The sequence below is a fragment of the Tripterygium wilfordii genome, chromosome 15 (assembly GCF_013401445.1).
Source record: "Tripterygium wilfordii isolate XIE 37 chromosome 15, ASM1340144v1, whole genome shotgun sequence".
In the NCBI taxonomy this organism is placed as follows: domain Eukaryota; kingdom Viridiplantae; phylum Streptophyta; class Magnoliopsida; order Celastrales; family Celastraceae; genus Tripterygium; species Tripterygium wilfordii.
The window spans coordinates 1,370,622-1,384,017 of record NC_052246.1 but is presented as its reverse complement, the minus strand read 5'-3'; the positions used below and the strand labels follow the sequence as shown (position 1 = coordinate 1,384,017).

General features: G+C 36.9%; 3 protein-coding genes across 4 annotated transcripts; 1 reads left to right on the top strand and 2 right to left on the bottom strand.

Moving 5' to 3' along the window:
* Positions 1-1,790: 1,790 nt before the first annotated feature.
* On the top strand, positions 1,791-3,438 carry LOC120017246 (galactose mutarotase). Its single transcript, XM_038870409.1, has 5 exons — positions 1,791-1,992; positions 2,100-2,149; positions 2,263-2,386; positions 2,513-2,611; positions 2,701-3,438. The coding sequence occupies exons 1-5, from the start codon at positions 1,815-1,817 to the stop codon at positions 3,318-3,320; spliced, it is 1,071 nt and encodes a 356-aa protein (XP_038726337.1). The 5' UTR covers positions 1,791-1,814; the 3' UTR covers positions 3,321-3,438.
* A 39-nt stretch (positions 3,439-3,477) lies between these two features.
* On the bottom strand, positions 3,478-7,929 carry LOC120017245 (probable serine/threonine-protein kinase PBL3). 2 transcript variants are annotated; one of them, XM_038870407.1, is made up of 6 exons: positions 7,530-7,929; positions 6,256-6,596; positions 6,039-6,174; positions 5,819-5,955; positions 5,336-5,459; positions 3,478-4,224 (listed from the first exon to the last, which is right to left on the bottom strand). In XM_038870407.1, the coding sequence occupies exons 1-6, from the start codon at positions 7,582-7,584 to the stop codon at positions 3,791-3,793; spliced, it is 1,227 nt and encodes a 408-aa protein (XP_038726335.1). In that variant the 5' UTR covers positions 7,585-7,929; the 3' UTR covers positions 3,478-3,790. The 2 variants fall into 2 exon arrangements, with proteins under 2 accessions (XP_038726335.1, XP_038726336.1); XM_038870408.1 differs by having other exon boundaries at positions 6,256-6,593; positions 7,530-7,928.
* Positions 7,930-9,772: 1,843 nt separating this feature from the next.
* Positions 9,773-10,716, bottom strand: LOC119980038 (transcription factor PRE3-like). Its single transcript, XM_038822685.1, has 2 exons — positions 10,323-10,716; positions 9,773-10,110 (listed from the first exon to the last, which is right to left on the bottom strand). The coding sequence occupies exons 1-2, from the start codon at positions 10,461-10,463 to the stop codon at positions 9,961-9,963; spliced, it is 291 nt and encodes a 96-aa protein (XP_038678613.1). The 5' UTR covers positions 10,464-10,716; the 3' UTR covers positions 9,773-9,960.
* Between the last annotated feature and the right edge of the window lie 2,680 nt (positions 10,717-13,396).

Sequence of the window (13,396 nt, the reverse complement as noted above, 5' to 3'; positions counted from 1 at the left end):
TTCCTTGGTTTGTCACCTACACAAATCAATCTATGGGTTGAAACAATCTCCGCGTGCTTGGCACGCCAAGTTAAGTACCGTTCTTCAAGAGGTTGGTTTCTCTCGCAGTACAGCTGATTCTTCCTTGTTCATTCGTCATTCTTCCAATACTATAGTGGTGGTCCTAATTTATGTTGATGATCTTATTATTGCTGGGAATAGTATTGATGCTATTTCTCAACTCAAAACCACTCTTCGATCTCGATTTCCTATTAAGGATCTTGGTTCCTTAAATTACTTTCTTGGCATTGAAATGGCAGTTTCCAGCAAAGGTTTATTTCTAAATCAAAGGAAGTATATTCTTGATTTGCTAGAGGAAACCGAAATGATGAATTCAAAGCCAGCATCCACTCCACTGGATAGCAAATTAAATCTTGATACAGCCAGTGAACCTTTACAAGGAGTTAGTGATTACCAACGGTTGGTTGGTAAGCTCATTTATCTCACTATTACTCGACCTGACATTGCTTATGGTGTAAGTCTTGTTAGCCAGTTCATGCACGCTCCTACTCTTTTCCATTTGGGCATTGTCAAACGAATCTTACGTTATCTCAAGGGTTCTATTGGTCGTGGCATAGTTCTAGCTAAGCACGGTCACTTACGGATTACAGGATATAGTGATTCTGATTGGGCTGGAAATGCCCTTGATCGAAAGTCCACTTCCAGCTATTGTATGTTTGTTGGTGGAAATCTTGTTTCTTGGCGTAGCAAAAAACAACATGTGGTTGCTCGTTCTAGTGCTGAAGCTGAATATCGTGCAATGGCATCCAGTGCATGTGAACTAATATGGCTTAAGAGTTTGCTCGCAGATTTGGGTTTTCCAAGTAGTCTTCCTATGACTCTCTTTTGTGATAATCAGGCTGCTATGCATATTGCTGCTAATCCCGTGTTTCATGAACGCACAAAACATATTGAAGTTGATTGTCATTTTATTCGTCATCAAGTTCAGAATCAAGTTATTCAAACAGTTTACACTCGAAGTCATGATCAACTTGCTGATGTTTTTACAAAGGTTTTGTCTTCTGGTCATTTTCACCGATTATTGTCCAAGCTTGGCTCAATCAATCCCCTTGATCCAGCTTGAGGGGGAGTATTGACCTTATTGATATCCTCAAATTATGGAACCAACTTTTGTCCCATAATTTGCTCCTCAAATTATGGAACATATTATGGAACCTTTGTCCCACAATTTGCTCCTCAAATTATGGAACCTTTGTTCCATAAATTGCTCCTCAAATTATGGAACATTTGTCTTAGGGTGTAATGTTTGATCCCTATATATATGAGATTGTAATTGTAATGTTTCATCAATATACATACACATCAAATATTGCCTCTATTCTTCTCTACAATTGCTCCTATTTTTCTACAATAAACTATATACCAAAGGGAGTCCTAGTCACGAGCACGTTCACATACATTGTTGCATGTGTTAACGTTATACACTGTGCCCGTTTGTGTCTCTTGCATGGCAAGCACGTTGCACAACTACTTCTCTATTTTAATTTCATTCAAATTTCAGATATTAGCTAGCTAGCACACAGTATTTTGTTATAGATAAGTTGTAACACCTCAATCTCATCAAATATATTATTTTGTTTCTGTTTTGAGAGATATTCTGTAGGATTCGACTTTTAAAAAAGAAGTAGCGAACAAATTCAAATTCTATCCTTATCCAATACAAATATTTGTATCTATCTATAAATATATATGTGTTTGCTATAACAATTCTATGTATAGATAGACCACAATATACTTCATTGAATTCATCAACAATGGCCGGCAGGAGATCTCTTTCTGGTTTTCTTTTTCTGGCTCTCATTTTAGTTAACAATGATGGCTGCCAAGCACAAGATGATATTGACATCTATGAACTGAAGAGGGGAAATTTCTCTGTGAAGATCACAAATTATGGTGCAACTGTGGTCTCTGTTTTTCTTCCTGATAAAAATGGTATACACTAGCATATATCTATATACAATTTTATTGGATGATGAATCCTTAATATTTTTTTCCCCAAATTATTGATCTCACAAATTTTGTATTCTCTTAATTTGCAGGGAAATTAGATGATGTTGTTCTCGGATTTGATTCAGTGGAAAACTATAAGGTGTATATAATTCATTATTAGTTTGTTCAATTTAATTAAAGTTGAATTTCATTGACTATATATATATATATGCACATATCATATTCTAATTGAATCTCATGTGTTTGTTGCAGAATGATTCAACCTACTTTGGAGCCATTGTTGGACGAGTAGCTAATAGAATTGGAGGCGCTCAATTTTCTTTGAATGGAACCCTTTATCAATTAGTAGCTAATGAAGGAAAGAACATACTCCATGGTACATTACTTCAAACCCTAATAACAATATTTTGATTTTGAATTTGAATTTGAATTTGAATTTGAATTTTCATTCCAATTAGGTCAAAACTGCTGCTAATACAGTTTACTTGTACTGTAAATTCAGGTGGACCAAAGGGATTTAGTGAGGTTGTCTGGTCTGTCAATGAATTCAAAGAAGATAGTCATGTAAAACTGACCTATCAAAGCTTTGATGGTGAAGAAGGTAATCTATAAAAACCCTAGTAACTTTGGTAATATGGAGAATTGTTTTGTTTGATTAGTACTAATTTGTGCTTGGAATTTTGTTTTTAGGGTTTCCGGGCGATGTTTCAGTCTCGGTGACATACATGCTGATGCAGACAAACAAGTTAGCCCTAAAAATGGAAGCCAAAGCTCTCAACAAGGCAACTCCAGTTAGCCTAGCGTCCCACACTTACTGGAATCTTCGCGGCCACGACAGCGGCGATATTCTTTCTCACAATGTCCAAATCTACGGCTCTCAAATAACTCCGGTCGACGATGAACTAATCCCTACCGGTAAAATTGTGCCGGTGGAAGGAACACCATACGATTTCATGCAATCTCATGAGATAGGGAGCATGTTCGATGAGCTACCAAATGGATATGACATCAACTATGTGTTAGATAATTTGAAGCCGGGGCATTTGAAGAAGGCGGCGGTGGTGCGCGACGGTGTTTCGGGGAGGAGGTTGGAGCTTTGGACCAACGCGCCAGGGCTGCAGTTCTATACAAGTAACAAGTTGGGTACTGTGGAGGGGAAAGGTGGTTTTACATACAGCAATCATGCAGCAATTTGTTTGGAGTCACAAGGGTTTCCTGATTCAGTCAATCATCCAAATTTCCCATCACAGACTTTGAATCCAGGAGAAACATATGAGCACATTATGGTTTATAGATTCACAGCCAATTAGAGATGGAAGCAGGAAGGAAGTTTTACAAGTTTTAGGGTTTCTTTTGTTTTTGATGTTCTTCACCTTAGCATTGCCTGATGAATAAGTTAATTAATTAATGGTTGATTTATTGAACTATTATTCTGTTTGCTAGAAGAAAATGTTTCATCCAGTGATATGATTCCAAGTTCCAACTTTATATATATGGGCTCAAAATGGATTCACATATATACATGGGCCTAGATATGGGCTCAATTTTACAAAACCTGATCTGCAAAGGACATCCTAACGTTTACAACCAGAAAAACATAAGAGAGAAAAAAACGATTCAGTTGCTGTAGGCTGGGCAAAAGACAAACCCAAGAACTTTTACAAATTACTCACCAGATCAAAAGAGGCCAAAAATGGTAAAAACAGGAGATTTACATTATGCTACCTAGTAGGAATGAACTTCTATTGTCCCTGCTGTGATCTCAGAAGAGGTGGGCGATTTATGAGCCAACACAGGTAGGTCTTTGAGAGGGAATATTGGGATGTGAAGGTTTATGGTGTCTGAATGCGGAGTTTGAACCAGGATTAGAAACTGCTTGCTGCTTCACTTTAGAGGGTTTCTTTGTGTCTTTGCCATTAGGGAGCTCGTCTAAAACAGCCAAAACCTCGTCCATTTGTGGACGCACTTTTGCCTCACTTGTACATTGCACAGCAAGAAGTGCAACCATGTAAGCTCCCTTTTGGGGATACTGGCCCTCTAGCTTCGTGTCCATGATTCTGAATAACTTGCGCCTATCGGTCAAATACGGTCTTGCCCATTCAAGCAGGTTCCGCTCCACCCCAACTTTTGTTTTATCAACGACAGTGCGTCCTGACAACAGTTCTAACAATACAACCCCAAAGCTATACACATCACACTTCGTAGTTAGCCGCCCTGCTTGCCAGAGAAATTAGTTATGCACTGAACTATGTGACATTTCAAGGAACTAAGATCAAATCGTGCAACAGATACTAGAGAGAGTTGATGCAAAAGTTGAGTAATTGAAGATATCTAACAAGGAACTGCAAGTACTGTCAGTGTCAGCTAACTCGTCACAGGACTAACTGAATCAGAAATACCCATTCATTAAGATGCAACAATGCATGGTCAAAATGAAATTATATAGAAGTTTAGCATTCTGATGGATGATGATTGGCGTCTAAACAAATATATAAATATATACTTAAATGATTTGGTTGGTCGTTCATTAATAGTTTGGTTCTCCTTTCCCTTTTCAGATGGCCAACAGCAGAAATAATTATCATTTGGGTTTGTATGCTAAAAGGCTATCACAGAAGTCCAACTAAACTCGCAACTGATTAGACAGACTGAAACTCGATTTGGTTAAAAAATTCACAAAGATTTCAATTCAGTTGCCATAGTTGATGGACCATCAATTTCTATCATAAGAGAATTTACTCGCATAAAAATATTTTCATTTCTTTCAGCAGCTTGTGAGACTTGGGAAATAATTTACGCAAACCCTTTTCTTATTTAATGGATAATCAAGCTTAGAATTCAGAAAATAACTTACCTATATGGGTTAGATGGTTATTTTATGACACTAGCTCATGCTTTTTATAACCATTTGCTGGTAGACATTCACTAGGCACTAGGCACTAGTTACTAAAACCCAGAAACAGTAACCAGCTGTTCGCTACCACAGCCAAACATAACTATTCACCACCGTAACTGTTGGTGGTTAGAGATTAGTACCATCAACAGTTTACTGCTGACCACACCAAAGGAATACCTTACTGCCATTTGACAAGCATATTATCTGTTTACACGCATAAATTATAGAAAAATGGCTAAACCAAGTTATTTCTCCTGAAGTTTTCTTCATTGCACGAACAAAATCTATAATAAGACTAGCAAAGCCTTAAGCAAAAAAAATACGAAAGCAGTTATCGATGAGCATATTCAAACCAATATATTTACTATATCTGGTATTAAGCATTAAAGATTGGTAAGTAAAAGTTTTTGCAAATGCACAAAAGCCAACCTGTCGCGATATATTCAGGAGCTGCATAGCCTTGAGTGCCCATGACTTGGGTAGTAACATGAGTGCGATCCCCAGTGGGGCCTGCTTTTGCCAAGCCAAAGTCTGAAAGTTTTGCATTAAACTCCTGCGTCACTAATGGAGAAATCAACATATATTGCAATTGTGCTAAATAACAAATGAACCATCAATGCTGTAATCCAAACAGTGCACTTAAACTCTTTTGCTAGGAAAAATAAGTGATTGAGAAGGGGTAGAGACGTAGAGTGGTTCAACTCTGATTGATAACATATCAGAATGGTGTTCACTTTTGCCAAAAAAGCAGGGAAAAATGCTAAAGTAGATAACATGCAACCTTAAGATTTCCCAATAAAATTTTAACAAAATCTCTTTTGACAGGTCCCAGAATTCCTGCAGACTAGAGCCTGTGTGCTACTTCAATGGAGAGAAGACACTAATTAGTACCATTGCTTTCAACAATCTTACCGAATCTAGTAGGATATTAGATGCCTTAAAATCCCGGTATATAACTGGTTGTTCAGAGTCGTGCAAAAAGGCCAGCCCATGTGCAGCACCTATGGCGACTTTAATCCTTGCTGCCCAAGCAAGTGGTTGGGCACCCCCTGCAACAAGACAATTTCAGATTTAACAAACAGAAGCATCATGTGAAAGTGATATTTTATAGAAAATTATGCCTATAGCTTACTTCTAAAAAGATGATTCTCCAGGCAGCCTTTCGGCATATATTCATACACCAAAAGCCGGTTATCCCCATCTAGGCAGTATCCAATAAGTTTGACCAGATTCGGGTGATGAAGCTGACCAAGATAATTAACTTCTGACTGCATCAACAGGCCATCAAACAATGGACCTTATAAAAAAATTAGATAAAAAGAGGATTAATTGACAATGAAATAACCTACCAACCACTCTTTATGGCCCTGAAAACCTTCAGGTTTAAGCTTCTTTACTGCAACAACCATCCCACATCCAGGCTTCATAGCAGCAAGGGTTTGCTCATCAATCCACCCCTTGTAAACATAACCAAATCCTCCTTCTCCAATAAGACTGTCAGGACGGAAGTTTCTAGTGGCATTTCTAAGCTCATCAAATGTGAAGGCTTTCAAATGTGGCGAAGACAAAATGTCACCTTCGGATCTTGGAATGAGAATACTTCCTGGTGTATTCTTTCCATGGCTAGTTGAAGCTTTCAGATATGAAAAACTAGAAGTATGGCCATCTTTAATAGGAACTTCCATTGCTGCTGGAGGAAAATAATAGTTACATCATGTGACTATCAGGGATAGGCAAAAACTGAAGATAGACAATTAGATAGTCTGACTACTAAGGGTAAGCATTAACTGAATATAAAAATCATGTCCAAGGTTTGGTCTCAGACCACCCGCAAGCCACGGCTTTTGGTAAAACCCTAGTTGTGCCAGAGGGATTGAAACACAAGACCTCTAATTTTAAGGCTGAACCCAGTGTCACCTTCCCTTACCACTGAGCTAGCCGTGTTTGGGTGGTTGTCTTTTCTGGATGAACCTCACCTTCACAAAATAGTCCATCAATTCTATTTTTTATGTTAGCCACCTAACCTTCAATCTCCCTTGTTGAGAAGCTATCCGTCTTTCAGTTTGTCTTTGAAAATGATAGAGCGGAATAAAACAGCCACCTCATTTGCATTTTAAGATAAATTAACAAGCACGATAATTATAGGTTAAAAAATTCTTATGCATGAGACTACATAAGGCCTTTTCAGAGCTTCTTGCACAAGATAACTAAAATCACTCTCGAAAATTCATTAACAGCCTAAAATTTTGAACTCCTAATATTCCCTTTGCAATTAATGATAACAACCAACTTCCATAAATACACCTTAAAGATCAATGGGTTCACCACTCTCCAATAGTAAAACACTAGCAGAACTAGGATAGGTATAAGGAAATTTCAACTGCAACAACCGAAATCAAATATCCAAACTGAGATAAAGTCAATGTAATCCACAGAATTGCCACTCCTAGAAAAAAAATTCATAACTATACAATCTTCCCCCAACCGCAAGATTGATTCAAAAAGTAAACCAAAAAACAAAACTACAAGAACAACAAGAAACTAGCACCAATAACAATATAAAATCAAGCTCACATTCACAAAACGGTCATTGCGGGTAAGGAAAAAGACCAAGAAATCTCACCTGTATTGCTGAGAGAGCGATCCACCTTAGCTGTCCTTCCAAAGCAATTCCCCATTGGAATTCGCCCCAAAGTAATTAAACCAACAGAGAAAACCCAAAACGCCAATATGGGTTTTGTTACAGCTGCACCCAATCTTGCAAAGACGGATCAGCTGTATAACCTATGTCTCCATTTTTGTGGCTTGTTCTGCTTCGTGTTCTTCTTCCTCGCCGGGAGGAGCGAGAGGAGAACATAAGAGACAGACAGATAGATAAATTTACTTTTCGATAATATTGAGGCATAAATAGAGAATACGTATGTAGAGAGACACCGTTTCCCATGTATGGAATTTGTTATATGGATTTACGGAGGAGAGAATTCTCCATTTTTGTGAAAGTATTGTTCGCCGGTTGAACTTTTAGTTGTTTATTTCAATATGTATGTGGGGAGAGGCAGCATAATTTATTATTATTTTTTTTTTTTTAAAGGTCCACAGGTCATCACAGCGGATAAAAAACTACCCAAATTCCAAACCCCTGATAAGAATAGAACCCTGAACCTCAAGGTGGGACAGATAACCAGACCAACAAATTGTGCCCACACATTACGATATGAATGATTTTGAATAGGGAAGGCGATATAATTTCTCAAAATAAATACGAGTCCAAGAGTTCAAAGCCTGCCTGGCCCCATACATCGTCGAGCATATTTCTCCCCAACGGTACATATGTCTTATTTTCTCCTCAATTGATCGAATACTTCCAACGACAAAAAATTTCTCATATGACACCCAATTTTATTTTATTAGATTCAAAAAAGTAAGTAATGGACCAATTCTTAATTTGTTTATTCTCTTGATACATAAACTTGAAAATTTTTGTCTATTAACATTGTGATTCTATTTCAATTTCTCACTAATCGCCCCATGTTTCTCAAAAAAATAATAATTTATAATTGCAATCAAACTATTGTTAGTTATTGGATATTGATATAGTAAAATTTTAAAAAAAAATGAGAGAATGATCCTCCAAAATTTGTATCAGCAATAGCTTAATTTTACATGTCTATTCAATCTTGGTCAATGAATCTAGGCCCAAATTCAACTTTACTATAATATATTTTTGTCTAATGTGCAAGGCCTTTAACCTTAATAATATAATTAGTTTGGCCCCTCAAGAATAATAGTAAATATAATTAAATTGTAGTTCCTTAACTATAAATATTGCTATAACTAGTCTGTGGGCCTCAATTCTCCCCAATTAAATCAACTGTGGACCTGCTAGTTTTGCGGCCTACAGAAATTGGGTCTAATGGGCCTGAAACTACAACATTTTGGGCCCATCTTTTTCAGCCGTTGTACATAGTAACCGGGATGAATAAAGTTACAATCTTGTTCTTCTCATCTTCTTCCCCATCACTTCTTCTTCTTCCTTTGATTTCTTCTGATTTGATCTAGCTTCTGTGAATAAGGGGTAATAGCGTTTATGGTTTTTTTAACACCCCTACCCAGAGATGTTATATACAAATTAAAGAATATAGTATCCATGCTTCAGACACAACCGTCAATTGGATTACTTCCTTCATGATCAGCCCAGTTTCAAACATACTGATCATCACAGAAGTCAAGCTTAAAGCCAACACCTACGTGATTGAATTACATAGCTAGTGATGGACACCCTTATCCCATAAAGACGACTAAAGAGGCTCACATATATATATGTTTTTTTTTTCCCTATATACGTGATATATATTATTGCATTCTATATAAACTAAGCTTATAGTGGAGAACAATGTCAATGCTGCTTATCTTCTAGCAGCTTTTTTTTTTTTCCTGTGCTTAAAAATTTTTGAGTGCGCAAGCCAGGATTATTAGTTATTACCCATACTCATGTACCCATACTACCACATTTCATCTGTCTCTTACATTTCTTGAAGATCAGTTGCTTATTATGGAATTGTTTTTTGGAACCAAGAAGTAGTACAGAAAGTTTAAGCATTTACATGCACTTCCACATATTTATCGTGGGTCTGATAGCCCAAGTTTTGACTCGTATCTTCATTAGTACTACTAGGTATGCATAAATTCACCCGACATGTTAATTTGACCAAGATCCAGTGTAAATCACTTGCAAATAGTTGTGTCTGCTTAGAGTAGATTGCTTGTTAAACCTTAAACGAAAGACACCATTTGTAGATGCAGTACACATAACAGAGTGGTTTATGATACTGAAATTGATGAGTTGAGACATAAAAGAGTTTTTATTACATAAAGGTAGTTGAGTACAGCTTTGACGGATACGGAACATCTAGCAAGTAGTACTATATCATGAAGTATATAGCTGCTACGTACATAGTTCCTTTAGGATCTCCAGTGGACAAAACCCTAGAAATTAATTTTAAGACAAGTCTTGCAGCAGTACTACAAAAGAGGAAGAGATATATGAAAGGCATCTATTGCGTAAGGAGATTCCTAATAAGAGCTGCTTGGGCAGTGTCAGTTGTTTCCAGAAGTTCAGACAAGCGTTCGCTTAGACCATCGACTTCTCTGTGCAAGCTTCTTATGTAGTTGCAGGTCTCCTGCAACACCTTTGCAGCTGAACCCTGCAGCCACCAATATATTTCTAGATTTTAATAATATAAAGTAACTATTGGCCTGTTATTAATTAGTCATTCCTTTGAAATTCGAACAGCTGGTTGAAGGTTTGAATTAGTGACGATTACAGCTGATCTAAAACCCTAATTTTCAGGGGCCATATAGAAATCGGTGAGAGTAATGAGAATGTAATGAAACTAAAGAAGCAGGTAGGTTGTACCTTGTCGGAGCGCCTGCCGCTGTTGCGAGTCTCAGGAAGAAGTTGTTGCAACTTGGAAACAAGTTCATTAATCTGATCATCACTGATATTTCTTGAACTAACTCCTACGGATTGCCTTGATCTTGACCTCCTGCTAGACATATTATAAATTGTACAAAAAAGATGAGAGGCACAGAAATGGAAGAAGAAGAAGAAGAGAAACAAAGATTTGTAGTATGAAAGACTAGCTAGTTATGGGAGGAAGTGATGAGATTTGTCTTTTTAAGGGGGGAGAGAGAGAGAGCGCGCACAAGAACACAAATAGTGGTGTTTTTGGGGAGTGGAGAAATTTACAAACACAAATGCATGGGAGAAAGGGCTATGCCTCATTTCATATAAATACTGATTTGGGTGTGATCTAGAGAGAGAGAAAGAAATTAAAAAAGAAATAGTAATTTTGTGTGAGAGGGAGAGAGATACTATGCTGTTTTCCTTTTGTGGTGAGTTCAAGTTTCATCTAAGTGATTACTCTTACTAAAAGTCATTCACTGAAAATGTGTTTTTTTTAGCCTGTATCTATTGGATTTTTTTCTGACAATTTTGAAATTTATTAATAAAGAATGACAAAAGGAGAATTCCAAATAAAATAAGAAAACCAACACTAAAACAAATTCCCAGACCGAGAGAACATGACAGAGTCAGGATCATAATCAGCAAACTACCACCCTATAGAAGTTCAATGACAGAAACCTTCCATAACCAGAAGGGAACCAAAATGCAAACAAAACGAAATAAAATTCTCTTCATATTAGAAATTAAACAGAGATGGGATTTGAAGAAGCATGGCTTGAGAGGTTTGGTTTTATTTGGAGGGTTTTTGCGAAAGCAGACAAAATTTAAAATTACGGCTACGTGAGGAGGGGAAGTTTGACTGGTCAAAGTTGGCTAAAAAAGCTAATCAACAGTGCTATGTTGTTCCCGAAACACAACACACGTTGAGTCTGGGTTCGAGGTGCATGCAACCAATCGTTACATTTACACACCGACCCCCGCAAACACATAGATACATACATACATACACACACACACACATATATATAAATATATGTAATAAATTTATGGTGATATCACTATCAGTTAAAGTGAAAACCCAATTCAGGATTTTCGGGGAATCGAGTTCGAGAAAAACCATATATATATATGAATAACAAACCTCATCATGGTTTCTGAGTAAAATCAATAATTATATTTGGAGACCCATATATATATATAATTAGTTTTGATAAGCACATGCTTATGATCCGTCCAATGGTTGAAGAGCTAGCTGGAGACCTACATAATAAGAAATTTAAAACTTTTAATTGTACTTTAGAGGAGAGATTAAGTTAGATTCCACCTTAAAACGCCCACAATATTCCAACACAACTAGCTAGAATTCGTACACCATCATGTGTAGGCAGCATATATATGTATACTTATTATATATTAGGATGATTTTGATTACATAAAGAAACAATATTATTGTAAGTACTATATATGAAATAAGATTTAATTGTATTGTAACTTATTCATCCAACTTGATGATTGATTCCATTTGCATTATTATAAAGTTAATTCACATATATAGTTTAATTAATTTGGAAAATTAATAACATTCGATCACCTCTTGCACTAGAATGCTACCTTGAGTGTAACACCCTACTCGAGTTGGCGGGGCCACAAGTCTAGCTCTATAGTATTAAACGCGGTAATGTTGGGCGAGTTGTCGAGTGACGACGATGGAGTTAAGTCTCTTGTCCCACGTCGTTTAGGAGATAATATGAATGCAGTACGGAGCAACATGCTGTTACATCCAATGTTCCCGAGCCAGTAATTGTTCGGTAGATGTGAAATAGGCCGGGGAACTGCATTCACTTAAGCAAATACTAGTACTGTCGGGTTAAAACCTCCACTCTTAATTTTGACCAAAAAACAGCAAAAATAGTATGATATGATGATGATGATGTTTAGATAGAAGATTATTGGTTAGCAAATTAGGGCATCTCGGAGCACATGACCTTGATCCAATGGACAGCGTGGACTGTAGTCATTGTCAGGAGGACCTCTCATTTCTTTAATTTTTCTTGGTTTTCTATCTTTCTTCAGACTGATATTCGAGCTTACAATATTGACCAATTTGTTTAATTTGTTGGGAGTTCAAGGAAGATATAAAAATGATTTCCTTGCATATGATCTCTGTAGTATTACTGTTTTTTTGTGCAATATTATAATTAAGTAGTAAGAGATATACATTGGTAACTGAGAATAACACCAGACAAGTTTTCCATTAAATAGTTGATATGATCCTAAATTCAGGTCTCTGGCCCTTGTGCACAGAAATTCTCCACCTAATGATAGAGTTAGTTGGGTCAAAGCTTAACGCGTGATCACAAGGGTATTGCTTCTAGCGGAAGTCGAAGAAGATTCCAATTGTTGGGAATTTAGATTCACGATCCTCCTTAATAGAGATATCACACGAACAAAGAGAAAATTGAAATAGAAAAGTGCAATAATCAACACAAGAATATATGTGGAAAACCTCCAAGACCGGAGGAAAAATCAATGCCGTTGTCAAAAGACAACCAAGAGAAAATTTACTATGTAAAAAATTTATACAACCACACACTCAATTTTCTCTCACCCAAAAACCTAATTACACCCAAGAGATAGACCACAAAATTTTTCCCTACCTTGCTCTCTCTTTGTAATACTTGTTCTTAAGGGCACTCACATACCACTCACGGCTCACCCTTTAAAAGAAAAACAAGAAAAGTGTTTGTGTTAGCCTTGCCTTTTAACACTACACGAGACCTATGTTAGTTGTCAACATATATACATATGCATATATGTATATATATCAAACATGTGTCTTGTACTGCACCAAAGACAAGAAATCCAACGCTGACTTTGCTTCTACCTTCTCTTCAACGGGTCCCACGCCATAATTTTTTGATCAAAATACAACACCTACTTAACGACAAGATAAACTAAATCAAAGTTGAACGCGTGAAATTGTTCAGCCTCATTGTAGCTGTAATGAGTACCCGGTTTTGACA

Coding starts and splice junctions, on each gene's coding strand:
- LOC120017246 (XM_038870409.1), top strand. CDS start 1,815: ATGGCCGGCAGGAGATCTCTTTCTGGTTTTCTTTTTCTGGCTCTCATT. Junction 1,993..2,099: donor TTTTCTTCCTGATAAAAATG/GTATACACTAGC, acceptor CTTAATTTGCAG/GGAAATTAGATGATGTTGTT. Junction 2,150..2,262: donor ATTCAGTGGAAAACTATAAG/GTGTATATAATT, acceptor TGTTTGTTGCAG/AATGATTCAACCTACTTTGG.
- LOC120017245 (XM_038870407.1), bottom strand. CDS start 7,584: ATGGGGAATTGCTTTGGAAGGACAGCTAAGGTGGATCGCTCTCTCAGC. Junction 5,956..6,038: donor GGAGAATCATCTTTTTAGAA/GTAAGCTATAGG, acceptor GTCTTGTTGCAG/GGGGTGCCCAACCACTTGCT. Junction 5,460..5,818: donor CTAATATCCTACTAGATTCG/GTAAGATTGTTG, acceptor TTAGTGACGCAG/GAGTTTAATGCAAAACTTTC.
- LOC119980038 (XM_038822685.1), bottom strand. CDS start 10,463: ATGTCTAGCAGGAGGTCAAGATCAAGGCAATCCGTAGGAGTTAGTTCA. Junction 10,111..10,322: donor GCGGCAGGCGCTCCGACAAG/GTACAACCTACC, acceptor TGGTGGCTGCAG/GGTTCAGCTGCAAAGGTGTT.